The sequence below is a fragment of the Papaver somniferum genome, chromosome 8 (assembly GCF_003573695.1).
Source record: "Papaver somniferum cultivar HN1 chromosome 8, ASM357369v1, whole genome shotgun sequence".
Lineage (NCBI taxonomy): Eukaryota > Viridiplantae > Streptophyta > Magnoliopsida > Ranunculales > Papaveraceae > Papaver > Papaver somniferum.
The window spans coordinates 110,394,702-110,410,400 of record NC_039365.1 but is presented as its reverse complement, the minus strand read 5'-3'; the positions used below and the strand labels follow the sequence as shown (position 1 = coordinate 110,410,400).

The following is a 15,699-nucleotide window of genomic DNA, read 5'->3' as shown; positions in this document are numbered from 1 at the left end:
ACGCCATCTCATATGGTAATTCAAACGGACGCTTAAAGGATAGCCGCGTGGTTTTCCTACCAATGCCAGCGACTACATTTCCAGCGGCTCTTTGTTCTTTCTCGACCTATAAATTCCATTCTTCCCATCTCCAAAATCACTTCTTTTTTTCTTTTTTTTTTATTAAACTCTTAATCTCTCTCACTCTGCAGAAATGTCTGTTAGAAATCGTGGTCCCAAGTTTACTGAAGAAGAGGATATAACTGTTAGAGCATTGCTTGGTCGAACTCACATGTGTTTCTATCTCAAGCATGTTTGTCAATGTTAGTGATCAAAACTATAAGTCTTGATTTCTAGCCTATTTATAGATGTCTCCGACTAGGACATAGATAGTGTAGTTGAGCTTAGATCTCTCAGCGTTCATCATTTGAAGACGAAGAACTACTAAGTGGAGATTGTGGAACTTCATCAAAAAAAGGTGTGTGGAGACTTAAACTCATCTATCACTTGGAAAGTCTATTTCTTCTGTATCCCTTATATGGAGACATAAGTCGTGTGACGGTATAGTTTTCTATTATACACATTTGAGATTTCGAGCTGAGTTTATCTCGCTTATATATTTCTCGAAATATGTGTTGGCAAGATTTTTCTTTGGCCATGTTCATCTTATATTCGTGATGAAAATCCGAATAAGATCATATAAAAATTGCCGAGTTACATCTAACATGGTTTGTGTGATACAATCATTTGATGTTGCCTTGGAATGTTTCATTATGATAATTTCAATAACTTGAAAATCGCTTTGACGAAAAATAGTTTGTGAACAACAAATATATAACGTCCTCTAAGAAAGTTTCAATGATTGAAATTAAGAGTTGATGATATAACCATCCTTGGATATAATCATATATAGTGTGTTCGCACATTAGTGTATAAATCCATAAACCGAGAACCAAATGTATGCATATGTGTGTGTACAAAATTGGTGAAGGGGACAAGATAAGTATGTGTACCCGTACGCATACTGGTAGAAGTTTTCGAACCGAAAATAACTGCTGGCTTTAGGAATTACAAAATCCTAAACTAGTCACCTTAAGTATGCATACTCGTACGCATACTGATAGGAGTTTTCGAACCGAAAATATCTGTTGTGTTTGGGAATTACAAACTCCTAAACTGATCACCTTAAGTGTGCGTACCCATACGCATACTGGCGGAAGTTTTCCAACTGAAAATTTCAGCTGAGTTTGGAAACTTAACAAACTCAAATCAGATTGCTTAAGTACGCATACTTAAGATGGTTATTTTGTTAAATCGGTCAGTTCATGAACTTAAACATTTAAATCCTAAGGAATGCAATCTTTGCAAATTGTGTCTATAATGTTCAGGATTGGTTCAAGTGAATCGAACCGATTTTATTTCGATTGTATCTTCTATGCAATTGAACAACTCTTTAACTAGTTTCAATTGAGTCATTTGAACTAGTTATGGATAAGATGAATATGGTTAATATGAGAGTAACCATGTGGCTAACCTCGGTTAACTATTTGATGAGCCAACATGAGTGTACACGTATGGGTACGGTTCATAAACCTAAATGATGGTACATATCATTTGTGTGTAACAAGCTAAGTTCGATATAACGGTTGAAAGATATTAGCTTGGTTGAATCAGGTTTTTCATCTAACAGTGATTATTGAATGCTTTGTTACCAAGGTAACTTGGATTGCAAACCCTGATTTGAAAACTATATAAAGGAGAATTCTAACAACTGGGAAACCTAATCCCTACACCTCCCGTGTGATACTAGTTGTATAGCTAGAGTCGATACTCCTTTAACCTTAGGTTTCTTCTCGAGACCCTGTAGGTTAACGAATTGAAGACTTCATTGGGATTGTGAAGCCAGACCGATACTACTTCTCTTGTAGTTGTGTGATCTGATCTTGTTGTTTCTATTGTACGAGTACAATTGTAAAATTGACTTGAGATTTATTTCTTCGATAGGCAAGATAGAAAAGTAGTCACAAACAAACTTCATCTCATCGTTTGTGATTCCACAATATCTAGTTTCGCCATCATACGATTTAGATTATTCTGAGGTGATTGATAACACTAGGTTGTTCATCGGGAATATAAGTCTGGTTTATCAATTGGTTCCTTTTCATCTTGATTTATCAAAAGACGGAACAAAAACTCTTGGGTATTTCCGTGGGAGACAGATTTATTCATTCTTATAGACTTTTCTGTGTGAGACAGATTTGTTTATCAAGTATTCGACTTTGGTTCGTAGCTACTCTTGGTTGTGGGTGAGTTCAGCTAAGGGAATCAAGTGCGTAGTATCCTGCTGGGATCAGAGACTTAAGGAGCGCAATTGTACCTTGAATCAGTGTGAGATTGATTAGGGTTCAACTACAGTCCAGTCCGAAGTTAATTGGTAGTAGGATAGTGTCTGTAGCGGCTTAATACAGTGTGGTGTTCAAACTGGACTAGGTCCCGGGATTTTTCTGCATTTGCGGTTTCCTCATTAACAAAATTTAGGTGTCTGTGTTATTTCTTTTCCACATTATATTTTGTTATATAGTTGAATTTCACAGGTTATGTGTTAGATCAATCAATTAGAATATCCAACCTTTGGTTGTTGATTTACATTGATTGACACTTGGATATTGTTCTTTGGTACCATCCAAGTTATCTCTCTTGTATTTAATTAGACTAGTAGATTTCAATTGGGTGTGGTTTTTAGACCCCCGCATTTTCAATTGGTATCAGAGCAGGCAAACACATTAAAGACCTCATAAGTCTGTCTTTGTAGAAATCTGATATGGACAAAGGTGTTATCTCTATAAACGTACAACCAGTATTCGATGGCTCAAATTACTTGTGGTGGAAAATTGCTATACGTTCCTTTCTTCAAGCGCGTGATTTTCAATCATGGGTTTATGCAGTTAATGGCTATGATGCTCCCGTTGTGGCAGTAGGGAATGCAACCGTTCCAAAGAACATTGGTGAATACAATGCTGCCGAGATACTTGCTGCAAAGAAAAACTCCGACGGTTTGAATTCCATCATACATGACATTACGCCAGATCTTCAGCACCATGTGACAACGTGTACTAGGTCTAAAGATGCTTGGGATATCTTAGAAACCGTATTGAAGGAAATACCAGTGAAAAGGAAGCTAAGCTTCAAAACCTTAATTCTGATTGGGAAAACATTCGTATGGCAGATGAAGATTCATTTGATGAGTTTAATCACAAAGTGTCTGAAATTGTTAATGCATCTTTTACATTGGGTAAGACTATTCCTGAAAAGGACATGGTGATGAAAATTCTCAGATCGCTGCCATCTAGGTACGATTCTAAGAAGCATTACATCGTTGAAGGAAATAACATTGATGCTCTCTCCAGAAACACATTGGTTGGAAAGATAAAGATCTTTGATCATGAGCATGCATCCAAAATCGGAAAGGATGTTTCCTTCAAAGCACAAAAGAACACTAAATTACTTGACAAAAGTAAAAGTGTTTATGTCTCTGAGGATGATCTTTCTGAGGCTGATTCATCGGATGAAGATCTTGACAAATCAGTCTCTTTGATCACAAGACAGTTTAGGGATCTTCTATTGAAGAGAAGTAAACGGTTTTCTAGAGACAAACCCAGGTCATCAGTTAAACCTCACAACCGCATTCCTCCTAAAAACATGGATGCTTACGAGGCTGATGATGAGGATATGCCTAAGTTCTTTAAGTGTAAAGGTTTTGGTCATTTTGCAAATGAATTTCCGAATCATAGAAAATACACTGGAAACAAAGGTCTTGCTGCAACTCTTGATGAAATGTCTGATCACTATGATTCCAATGAAGACGAAAAATCGAGTGTTGCACTTCTTTGTGAAGATATTGATTATGGTAATTGTAACAAAAAAATATATCAATCTTGATATTCTTCCATAAGAAGACTCAACCAATCTGGAAAAAAAAATTAACCTTTTTGTTGGAAACTCTATGTCTGATTTTTCAGGTTCCACTCTGTGCCTAGCAGCTTGCACATCTCATGTGTCTGAATCATCTTATCCAGGGACATGTTCTTATTGTTCACTCAAGGGTCATGAACTTTCGAAGTGTTACAAGTATAAACACAAGATGAGACATGTAAAGAGACTTCAACAAAGAGAAAATCGCCTAGCAAACAAGCTCAAACTTGTTCAAAAAACCGCTGAGGTATGTAAGATTTTATCCTCTTCAAAGAAGTTGGTTTCCAAAGATAGGTCAAGACCACTAGAGAAAAGAGTATGGTATAAACAATTTGATAGACAGGGTTCTATGAATTCCTTTCAAAGAGGTTATGGTGGACAAATTGTGGTTCACCACAACACAACTTGATTATGTTGTTTTAGTGCATCTTGTCTCATGTGCCTGATTAAAAGAGACAAGATTGTGCACACCTCATGCTTAAAGAAAAAAAAAACTTTTTGTTTTTGCTTTCTTAGTTTTGTTGTATGTTTTGGAATTCCTTCATATCTAATTGATATTGGAAGGGACTTCCCTGTGTATTCAATAAAAAGAAGGTTATTCTCGTCAATTCAAATCTCTTTAGGGTCGTGAATTGAGTGTGCGCGAACCTATGTGCTTAAACGTTTCCGTAATCCTACATTCCTTTTTCCTCTCTAAACTCGTTTCATCTTAAGACTGCCTGTTGAGTTCAAATTGTGATTTCCTCTCACAAACCCACACATATGGAGACTCCAAGAATCATGTGTTCTGATGGAAAAGATCTTAATATGATTGTTAAGCCACAATCATAAAGGAAAAATAAAAATCTCTGTTGCCTCCAACTTTGGAAAGAAATGGAAGGAATGTGAGGAAGCCAGGAGTTGTTCCTTCAAATTCTCAGAAGTTTTATGATGTTCTTGAAGAGTTGAAGGAAACAAGGAAGGAGATTCATCTAATAAAGGCTTGTGTTATGAGAACTCTCGAAATTCATAAGGCCCTGGTTCGACATCATCAACCTAGAAGGTTTGTTGGAATTGACCCCTTTCTTCACGAACCTTATGTTCCCATGGTTGTTGACGACAAGGAGTTCGGGGATGATAAATAATTCTTCAGATGTCTCAATGTCTAGTAAATCTTCTTTTAGAGAATTTATTTCTTGTGTTTTTGAAGAATAACTAGAGTTTGGAATAGTCATTATTTTGAGTACACATAGTTATGTCCAACGATTTTCGTCTTCATTGTTTTTAGATTTATTTAATTAAATTCTAAGTTTTTTGGAAGATGATTTTTGTAATTTTAATTTTTATGATTTTATATATTGCAAACAGTTATGGGATATGTTGTTTATGTCCGTGAACCTGTGACTGTCCCATACTTGTTCAAAAGTTATCTCTCAGTATGAATGTATTGATAGAAGATAAAATGAACTTTTGACATTACAAAAGTTAAAGCCTTTTATGTCATTGTTTTGATGGAAGAAAGGATAAAACTTTTGTGCAAATAATAATGGAAAATAGAATTAATCCTTGTTTATTCCGCAGTATTGGTCGATCTCCGATCCATATCTTTGTGCATATGCTGTGTTGCTCCGTAAGGTTCCTTATGTTTGAGCATGACCAACTAAATTGGTCATTCTCTTTTGGTTATTTTAGGTGTTGCTCTGTAAATTCTCTTATGTCGAGCATGACCAATTGAATTGATCACGTTGTGGTTAATTTGGTTGTGTATTCCAATTAAATTAATCGTGGGTTTTCTTGTGATTAATTTGGTTGTATTTTTTCGATTGCATTAATCACGGGTTTTCTTGTGGTTAATTCAATTGAATATTTTGGATACAAATTCATGTGATTTGAGTTATCCAAAAGAAATCCTTCTTTTCTTGTTAAAAGCAAGGTCGCCTTTGTTGTTCTTTCGGGAATGACATTTTATGGGGGAGAGTTCATTTTGAAATTTTGCTTAATTACCAAATCTTTGTGGGGAGTGCGATTGTGGAATATTAGGGGTTATCTTGTATCTTTATAAACTCCTTGATGAATGCATTTAATTTCGGCTTTATGATGGAATCTAAAATAAGTTGATATGGTATTCTCTTTTGGTCATGAAGTATCTCTGTGAAAATTTCATGAGTATCCCACTAGTTTTCGTACCTTTTCCAATTTATATTGACAAAAAGGAGGAAAATTAATGTGCGGTGTGATACTACAAATACATATGGTTTACGGATCATTATGTAAGGGGGAATGGTTTTCATGTTGAGATGAAGTATTGACTAAGGGGGAGTGATACATATCACCATAGTATTGTTGTCAAAGTTGTGACACAATTGAACTTTTGTGTTGTGTAATAATATTATGACACTGTATAACAATGATTGAGAGCATTTTCTTTTCTCATTGTTATCGCTACGGATGTTCAACAACTGTGATGCTTAACTTAAAACCTTTAGGATCATGGAGTACTGGGAAGTGACAAATATTTCGAGTCGCATTGAAGATGCCAAGGAGATCAAGCATTTGGATGAGAAGCTACAATTTCTATCTATTTTGTAATCCATATGTATTGATAGTTTTTTCACTAAAATTGACAAGGGGGGAGATTGTTAGAGCACTGCTCGGTCGAACTCGCATGCGTTGCTATCCCAAGCATGTTTGTCAATGTTAGTGATCAAAACTGTAAGTCTTCATTTCTAGCCTATTTATAGATGTCTCGGACTAGGACATGGATAGTGTAGTTGAGCTTAGATTTCACAGAGTTCATCATTTGAAGACGAAGAACTACTAAGGGGAGCTTGTGGAACTTCTTAGACAAAAGGTATGTGGAGACTTTAACTCATCTATCACTTGGAAAGTTTATTTATATTATCTCCTATATTGAGACATAAGTCGTGTTAAGATATATTTTTATCTATACACATTTGAGATTTCGAGATGAGTATATCTCGCTTACATATTTCTCGAAATATGTGTTGGTAAGCTTTCGCTTCGACCAAGTTCATCTTATATTATGAGAAAATTGCCGAGTAACATCTTACATGGTTTGTGTGATACAATCATTTGATATAGGCTTGGAATGTTTCGATAATGATTATTTCAATATCTTAAAATTTTCTTTGATGCTAATAGTGTGTGAAAACGTCTAGTGTCATTATAGAAGAATATTTCAATGATTGAAATAAAGAGTTGAGAATGTAACCATGTTTGGATATAAGCATATATAGTGTGTTCGCACATTAGTGTATAAATCCATAAATCGGGAGCCAAGTGTATGCATATGTGCGTATACGAAATTGGTGAAGGAGACAGGTTAAGTATGAATACCGTACGCATACTGACGGAAGTTTTTGAACCGAAAATTTCTGCTGAATTTGGTTTTGACAAACTCTTAACTAGTCACCTTAAGTATGCGTACCCGTACGCATACTGGCGGAAGTTTTCGAACTGAAAATTTCTGCTGAGTTTGGAAACTAAACAAACTCAAATCGGGTTGCTTTAGTACGCATACCTGTACGCATACTTAAACTGTTTACTTTGTCAAATCGGTCAGTTCCTGGACTTAAACATTTAAATCATAAGGAATCCAATCTTTGCAAACCGTGGCTAAAATGTTCATGATTGATTCAAGTGAATCAAACCGATTTGGTTTCAATTGTGTTTTCTGTTGCAATTGAACAACTCTTTAACTAGTTTCATTTGAGTCATTTGAACTAGTTATGGTTGAGATGAATAAGGTTGATATGATAGTAATCATATGGCTAACCTCGGTTAACTATTTGTGAACCAACATGGTGTACACGTTTAGGTACGGTTACATAAACCTAAATGAGGATACATTTCATATGTGTGTAACAAGCTAAGTTCGATCTAACAGTTGAAATATATTAGCTTGGTTGAATCAGGTTTTTCATCTAACGGTGAGTATTGAATGCTTTGTTACCAAGGTAACTTGGATTGCAACCCCTGATTTGAAAACTGTATAAAGGAGAACTCTAGCAACTAGGAAACCTAATCCCCACACCTCCTATGTGTTACTAGTTTCATAACTAGAGTCGATTCTCCTTTAACCTTAGGTTTCTACCTAGACCTTGTAGGTTAATGACTTGAAGACTTCATTGGGATTGTGAAGCCAAACAGATACTACTTTCTTGTAGTTGTGTGATCTGATCTTGTTGTTTCTATCATATTGAGTACAATCGTAACGATTGGCTTGAGATTGATATCTCCGATAGGAAAGATATAAAAGTAGTCACAAACTTCTTCGTCTCATCGTTTGTGATTCCACAATATTTTCTTTCGCCGCGTCGATTAAGATTATTGTGAGGTGATTGGCAATACTAGGATGTTCTTCGGGAATATAAGTCCGGGTTATCGATTGGTTTTTGTTCACCTTGATTTGTCAAAAGACGGAACAAAACTCGTAGGTATTTCTGTGGGAGACAAATTTATCTATCACCGTAGACTTTTCTGCGTGATAAAAATTTGTTTATTAAAGTCTTCGACTTTGGGTCGTAGCAACTCTTAGTTGTGGGTGAGATCAGCTAAGGGAATCAAGTGCGTAGTATCCTGATGGGATCAGAGACGTAGGAGCATAACTGTACCTTCGTACCAATATTTCTGATATTGGTACGAATATAATTATAAAGTTACGGGGTGTTGATCGAGTTCTTTGAAATTATATTCCTCTAAAACCTAATTATCGTAAGAGATGCATTGGTATCCTCTTAATGTACCTTCAACCAGTCATATGTTATCTTTAGAGGAAAACGAAATAGAAATTGAGTACAAGAAAAGTAAAAAGGTTAAAACTGAAACCTCTTTTGTCCTGACTTTAATACATATGTAGCCGAGTTTGATCCACATACTTATAGAGAAGAAATGTCATCTTTTGAAGCTATGTGGTGAAAAGAAACCGCAATCACTGAATGGCTAGTTTGAATTGATTTGAATTTTACTCGTAACTTCTCTATGGACCTGCATCATGCAAGGAATTGATTCTATGTTGATTACCTTTTATTGCACCCTCTCCATTTTTGGGTATAAAATAAACTCCAAACCTTCATTCAAACTACACCAAAGTGGCTATCATCCTATCTTATTTTCATTTCTTCTCGGTTTGATTAAGTGTTTATTTCCTTCTTATCTAATCTCTGTTCAGTTTGTATAAGTTGGAAATTGTTATAGTGCTATACAGTATTTGCATCTGGCAGTTTTTATTTTGGACACAATTACATTATGGGGGTAATTAGCATCATTCATTCTTGAGGTATACCCGTACATAATTTTGTGAAGGACAACTTGATTATCAAATGACTCTGTCCTCGTTGTATTGTTTGATATTCAGTTACTTTAATTCAGTTTTCAGTAATATTTATTCAACATTATTTTCAGTATTTTATTGTTACAGCTCTAACACCAACATTGTTAACATTCTAATTCTATTTCATATGGTCTCTAATAATTTAATCTCTCCTTATCAAAAACCAATTTATATTATAATTGTATCACATTTAAATCAAAAATATCTCAAATCTAATTTATTTTAGTGGAAGAAGGGTATAAACCTAATGTTAAAAGGTGAGGAGTAAAACCGTATTTTGAGTGTCCACTTTGGCATCTTATATCCCTATGTTTGGACGGGAATATCTGAGGGTTATGCAAACCACGAGGTGGAAGCGCAAACCCATTATCTAAATCAATTTACAGTTCTGTGAGCTTAAGACCAATTTCGAAATCTATTTATAGATTATCATCCTTGAGAAATAACACTGGACCTTTTTTTTCTTTTTTTAGAACACCATAAGAACATGTTTGGATGGTGGCAAGTGAATCTCATTCACAAGAATCATATTTCTTTTAAAACGAGAATCTTAAATCCACTATCCTCTTTGAGTGTATGAGTTAGAGAGTGTGCACATGACATTTTAATCTCTACCACTGAGTTAATTTGGAAATTATGTAACGAGGGCCAAGATTCCAAACATGGGATGGTAATGGAGCCATATGTTAACTAATCAACCAACCAATCAAATTGATCTTTTACCTCCCACTATCTCTCTCTCTGTGGATACGGAGATGAAGTGAGTTAACTCAGTAAATAATTTCTCTTCACCTTTCCTTTTTGATAGGGTTTTTTTATCTTAATTTCACTAAGTTTAAGATAAATCTCTTGGATTTATAAGTTTTTTTTCTTGTCATCTTTATTAAGATCAATCTCCTTGATCAACAGGTTTTTTTCTTTAGGTCTCGTCAATAACAATCATTTATATCAGATCTCTCTCCAATAAGAGTTTTTGTTCTTTTTGGAGGTCATTTAGTTGGTTGAAGTTCAATTTGTAGGTTTTTTTTTATCGTTAAGGAAGAATCTGGTGAGTTTCGAACTCAGGTCGTTGGTATCATCAACAAGTAAATTTATCATTGTAATAAAGTGACACAGGCAGTTCAATTTGTGGTTAATCTATAAAGTCTATTGCTTTAAATCAGTGGAAGGAGATTAGTAGGGAGATTTAATTGTCCTTTGCTAAGTTTGTTTCTTAATAGTGAGCGAAAAGCCTTAATGGTATTGGAATTTTGTTAGTTTATAGTATCAATTTTCTTCTTTGAGGTGGTTATCCATCTGCTCAGCTGAGTTGAATAGTTGGACGTCCGGTTGTTTTGGGTCTGCCTGAGCTCGTCCAGATCTTCATCATTTCTCTTGTGTGTAAAGTCATTAGTTTTGTTTTTCCTTGTTTATCGGCTATTTCTCTACTTTCATTCTTCCCCAAATTTTCAATTTCCTCGTTTTATTAGAAAATATTTCACAAATCTTCTCATAATTTTATTTTGTCCTTTCCCTCTTAGACCTTCAAACATCTTTTGTCCATTTCCTTATGTATTTTTTTATGCTTTCTGGTCTTTTTTTTCAATATATATTCTTTTGGGACTCTCTCTTTAGGTTTTGAATTTATATATTCTTTTGGGACTCTCTCTTTAGGTTTTGAATTTTTATATTTTGGGAGAAATTATATTTTCATCCCTCTATTCCTATCGACCAAACATGCAATGACCATTGCAACTAGGGGTGAGCATAGACTGATATGGTTCAGTTTTTTCCTCATCCGCATCCAATCCAATAAATGACGGATTTTAAATTTGGCATCCACATCCAACCCAACATTAAACGGATGCTCATCCAATAGACATAAATGAATGGATTGGATGCGGATGATCCAATGAATTTTTTTATAATTAACATTTGAAATTTGACCGATCAAGGAATAAAAAGAGAATACTATGACTTTGTTTTGCGTCTCAAACTCAAGCCGTAAACGTTTGATGGAAGAAAATGATAAAGAGATAAAAAAAAAATCTTGATGAAAATGAAGAGATAAATCGATTATATATATGATGGACTATTAAAAATATACATAATTAACATCATATACTATAAAAAATTTATAAGTATTTTAAATCTAACGGATATGGATGTCCAACGGATTTTTAAGAGTACGTCCGCTTCCAATACAAAATCCATTGGATCCCAAACTCGCATCCGCATCCAATCTATTATTGAACTGTACGGACATCATCCGCAAAAATGCTGTTAGGCCGGATGGAAACCATGGATTTCGCACCAAATGCTCGCCCCTAATTGCAACAATTTTGTTCTGACACCTTATACTTCTTCTTTTTTTTCTGTTTTTTTCTCCTGACACACCTCAGCTCAGCAACTAACTCTACTATGGTCGATCCCTGTACGAAAACGAGTAATACCGACTACATGTGGATCTTTCCGTGAATCATAAGTAAGCTCACAAAGTCACAAGTCTCAAGCAAAATGAAAACTAAACCGGATAACGAAGTATCTATATTCTTTGCCAGGATTGAAAAGGGAGAGGAATATTATTTTTTTACGTGTGCGGATATAAAATAACATATCACTTTCACAAGAGAGCACGAGGGGATAATGGGAGGATCTTTCAGTCAACTTCCAAAGAAAATATTTTGTTTGGATGGTGAAAACTATCATAGTAAACAACAGATGAAGAAAAATAAAATTTTGCCGACTTCCCAACTATGATTTTCCACTCAGAACTTTATGACCTCACTCTCCATGAGAAGAAAAACACTCAACAAATCCAACCCATGCAAATGCAGAGAATTGAAGTCGACAACCTCCTCTTGTTGGGCGAAAGTCCATTTCCATGCCTTCCAGCATTTGCATTTGGCTCGTCCAGACACAGCCATTCAGACGTTTCTGTCGAGCAACGGATGGGCTCGATGAAAGTTGTGGATAAGGGTGTCGATAAAAGTAAGAGGCAGTGGGTAAAAAATCTGGTGGGGGCAGTATTAGGTTTCTTCTTTTTCTTCCCTACGCACAACGGAATAAATGTTGTTGTCACGAAACCAACACAAAAAACTAGTACTTATAAATACAAAACTCATGCAACCCAACAGAGATCTAAGCCGGAAAACAGTCTTCAAAACATACAAATTAACAACTTTTATGCACATGCAAATGGAAATGAAACCTAACAGAGCTCACCTTATTTTGGTGTTCCTCCTCTTACTAACCTCTGCCTCCTTGGCTCGTAACGCCAACAGTGGTGAAAAGAAACCAGACTTATCAGAGACGGCGTTAGCACCTAGTGCTAAAACACCAACAGGTGGTGTAGCTGTTGGTGTTGGGGGTAGCGGTTTTGGTCATGGTAGAAACTGGAACTACAACTGGGGCTGGGGATCAACTCCTGCAGGTGGATGGGGTTATGGTTCCGGGTCAGGTAGATCTCCAAACGGTCCTGCAGGTGGATGGGGTTATGGTGCTGGGTATGGGTTTGGATCAGGGACTGGAACTGGATCAGGATCAGGGTTTGGCAGTGGAGGTCATGGTGCTGGGAGCGGCTCTAACACTTCTCCTGGAGGCAATTAAAGCGGAAATGGTAGTTCTGACAGACCTGCAATAGCTGATAACCGTTGGTTTCTGCAACAACAAACAAAATCAACTAAAAAGCCCAAGATCTCGCATGATGTAGGAATCACAAGCTTCAACGGTAGAATATGATGTATGCTAGTTAAAAAACAAATGTTTGCTATAAGCCTATAACTCGTGTGCTATAATCACAATACAGATATGAATGAATAAAGAGATACTATTTTCTCCGTCAAGTTTCTACCTATGCCTTCATAATTAGTTATACGTGAAGTTCATTTACAGAGAAACGACCACAACTGTTTCTAACAAATCCAAGTCGACAAGTCGATTTTTATGCAAGGAAATGGGTTAATTCGATTCTTTGCAAACTGGCAAACAATTTGTAGTACAATCATCAAATCACATGTTGCCGATCAAATAGCCCACAAACAGAGACATGTGCATGAATATGTATATGCACCATATAATCCCATCTTACTGATGCTAAACTACTACTCCCTCCGTCCAATTTTGGATGAAGGGGAAGGTTCTTTTTTCTAGTACCAAAATAGATGAAGGTTTCCATAATTTTCACATTTTCTTCCTAATTTGATCATGCATTGGAATCAACCACTAGAAACAAGGCAGGCCTAATGAACTTACTCCTCGTGACTCAAATCTGGCACAGGGACAACGACTTCGGAAAGGTATTTAAATTCCAAAGAATCCAAACAATTTATGGTCTACATAAGCAGTTGTGTTGTTTGAAACGGGGAGGCACTTCTTTATTGGCATGGCAGGTGGAGGAATGGTTTGACTTTGAAGCTTGAACTCCAAGCGACATGTAACCTTTAAGAATAATCTGGTTAGAGTCAAAGATTCAATTTCACTGGATAGAAGTTGGGTGTTTATTAGGAAGAGTTCTCGTATTCTGCAAGTCTTGTGTCGCGCTGACCATATTGATGTATATATATCTTGAATATCTAATGAGAAAGGTAGAACTTATCGTGAATTTAACATGGCATCGAGCCTGGTTAAAACCCTAAAACCCTAAAAATCCTAAAATCAATTTTTGTCATTAATCAGAATGGTAGAAGAAACATCAAAAGACGGAGAAAAAGGAAAACAACCGGAGCATGATTCATCGAAGAAAAATCCGGTGTATCATCTAGGATCGAGTGATGGTCCTGGTATTCTTATTACCCCGATTGTGTTAAGAGAAACTAACTATGATGAATGGGCTAGATCCATTAGAAGATCATTAATAGCCAAACGAAAGTTTGGTTTTGTTGACGGCACAATAAAAGAACCTACAGATCCTGAACAATTGGAGGAATGGATTGCGGTTCAATCAACCATTGTTTCCTGGATTAAAAACACCCTGGATTCTTCCATACGATCGACACTGGGAGATTATGATGATGTTGCTCTTCTCTGGACACACTTGCGGAAACGATTTTGTGTGGTAAGTGGTACAAGAATCTGTCAAATAAAATTATCTTTGAGTGAGTGTAAACAAGGTAAATCTGAAAGTGTAGCTGTTTATTTTGGAAGATTAAATAAGTTGTGGGGTGCCCTGGTGACAAATATGAAAATACCACAATGCAAGTGTGGTCATTGCACCTATGATATCGCAAGTCAGGTGACTACTTTGAGAGAATAAGATTATCTTCATTATTTTTTGATTGGTTTAATAAGTGTGTATGGGTCACTACGTGAACAATTATTAGCAAGAGATCCTTTACCATCAATAGATGCTACATACCAGACGATAGTTAACTCTGAACGGTTGAGAATGGGAGATTTTCTTCTATCTAAGGACGTACAGGAAAACGTTATGGATTTTAAGGTACAACCTGAACAGAGAGCAACCACAAATACTTATGATGCTTCAAATTTTTGGAAGCATTTTAATCGAGAGGGATACTCTGATGATGGGTGTTATCAAATAATTGGTTATCCTGAATGGTGGGGAGACAGACCTCGTAGTGGTAGAGGATATGGCAGAGGTGGCGGAGCTGGTGGTAGAGGTCGAGGTGGTTTTGCATCTGGAAGAGGTGGCAGAGGATATGGCAGCACCAATCCTGTTCGTGCAAATAACTTGAATATACCAGCAGCTCAGCAGTCAAACACGACATCTACAGATGGAGCTGGCTTGACTGGTGTGACAGCAGCTCAACTTCAACAAGTACTTGAGTTTTTGAGTTCAAACAAATCAAAAATTCAACTACAAGGTAAACAACATCGGGCTTCCTGGATTATAGATACAGGAGATACGAATCATGTCACATGCAATATAGATGACATGATAGAAGTAAAAGATATTAAGGCATGCTCAGTAGGTTTGCCAGATGAAAAGTATGCGAACTCTGATAAAATTGGAACTGTGATTCTTCCTGGTGGTTTGAAACTTGATAATGTGCTTTATGTACCTCAGATAAATTGTAACTTAATCTCGGTCACATAGATGATCGATGAGATAGCTTGTGTTGTGCAATGTACTAACAGTTTATGTCTTATACAGGACCGGTTGACGAGGAAGGTGATTGGAGTGGGTGAGAGACAAGGTGGACTATATCTGTTTCGTGGTGTACCTCCAATAAAAGTGGGGATTCGTACGAGCTGTGGTATCAAAGATTGGGACATCCTTCAGAAAAAGTATTGAAAAAGATACATGTTGTGAGTTCGTTATCTAAGAAGAATAATAATGCTTGTGATATTTGTCCACGAGCAAAACATCGTAGAGGTAGTTTTCCTAATAGTCAGAATAAATCTAGTTGTATATTTGAGTTGGTTCATTTGGATTTATGGGGGCCTTACAAGACACCTTCATCTTGTGGAGCTCA

At 36.2% G+C, this 15,699-nt stretch overlaps 2 protein-coding genes across 2 annotated transcripts; both read left to right on the top strand.

Moving 5' to 3' along the window:
* Positions 1 to 12,415: 12,415 nt before the first annotated feature.
* LOC113302039 (putative glycine-rich cell wall structural protein 1) lies at positions 12,416 to 13,057 on the top strand. Its single transcript, XM_026550876.1, has 2 exons — positions 12,416 to 12,722; positions 12,786 to 13,057. Exons 1-2 carry the CDS (start codon positions 12,449 to 12,451, stop codon positions 12,869 to 12,871), a joined length of 360 nt encoding a protein of 119 aa, XP_026406661.1. The 5' UTR covers positions 12,416 to 12,448; the 3' UTR covers positions 12,872 to 13,057.
* Positions 13,058 to 13,940: 883 nt separating this feature from the next.
* Positions 13,941 to 14,516, top strand: LOC113305914. Its single transcript, XM_026554902.1, has one exon. It carries the CDS (start codon positions 13,941 to 13,943, stop codon positions 14,514 to 14,516), a length of 576 nt encoding a protein of 191 aa, XP_026410687.1.
* The last annotated feature ends 1,183 nt before the right edge of the window (positions 14,517 to 15,699 follow it).

Bases quoted from the DNA above. Each gene is read 5' to 3' on its own strand.
- LOC113302039 (XM_026550876.1), top strand. From the start codon at position 12,449: ATGCACATGCAAATGGAAATGAAACCTAACAGAGCTCACCTTATTTTG. The intron at 12,723-12,785 runs GTAGATCTCCAA...GGTTTGGATCAG, and splicing joins GGGTTATGGTTCCGGGTCAG to GGACTGGAACTGGATCAGGA.
- LOC113305914 (XM_026554902.1), top strand. From the start codon at position 13,941: ATGGTAGAAGAAACATCAAAAGACGGAGAAAAAGGAAAACAACCGGAG.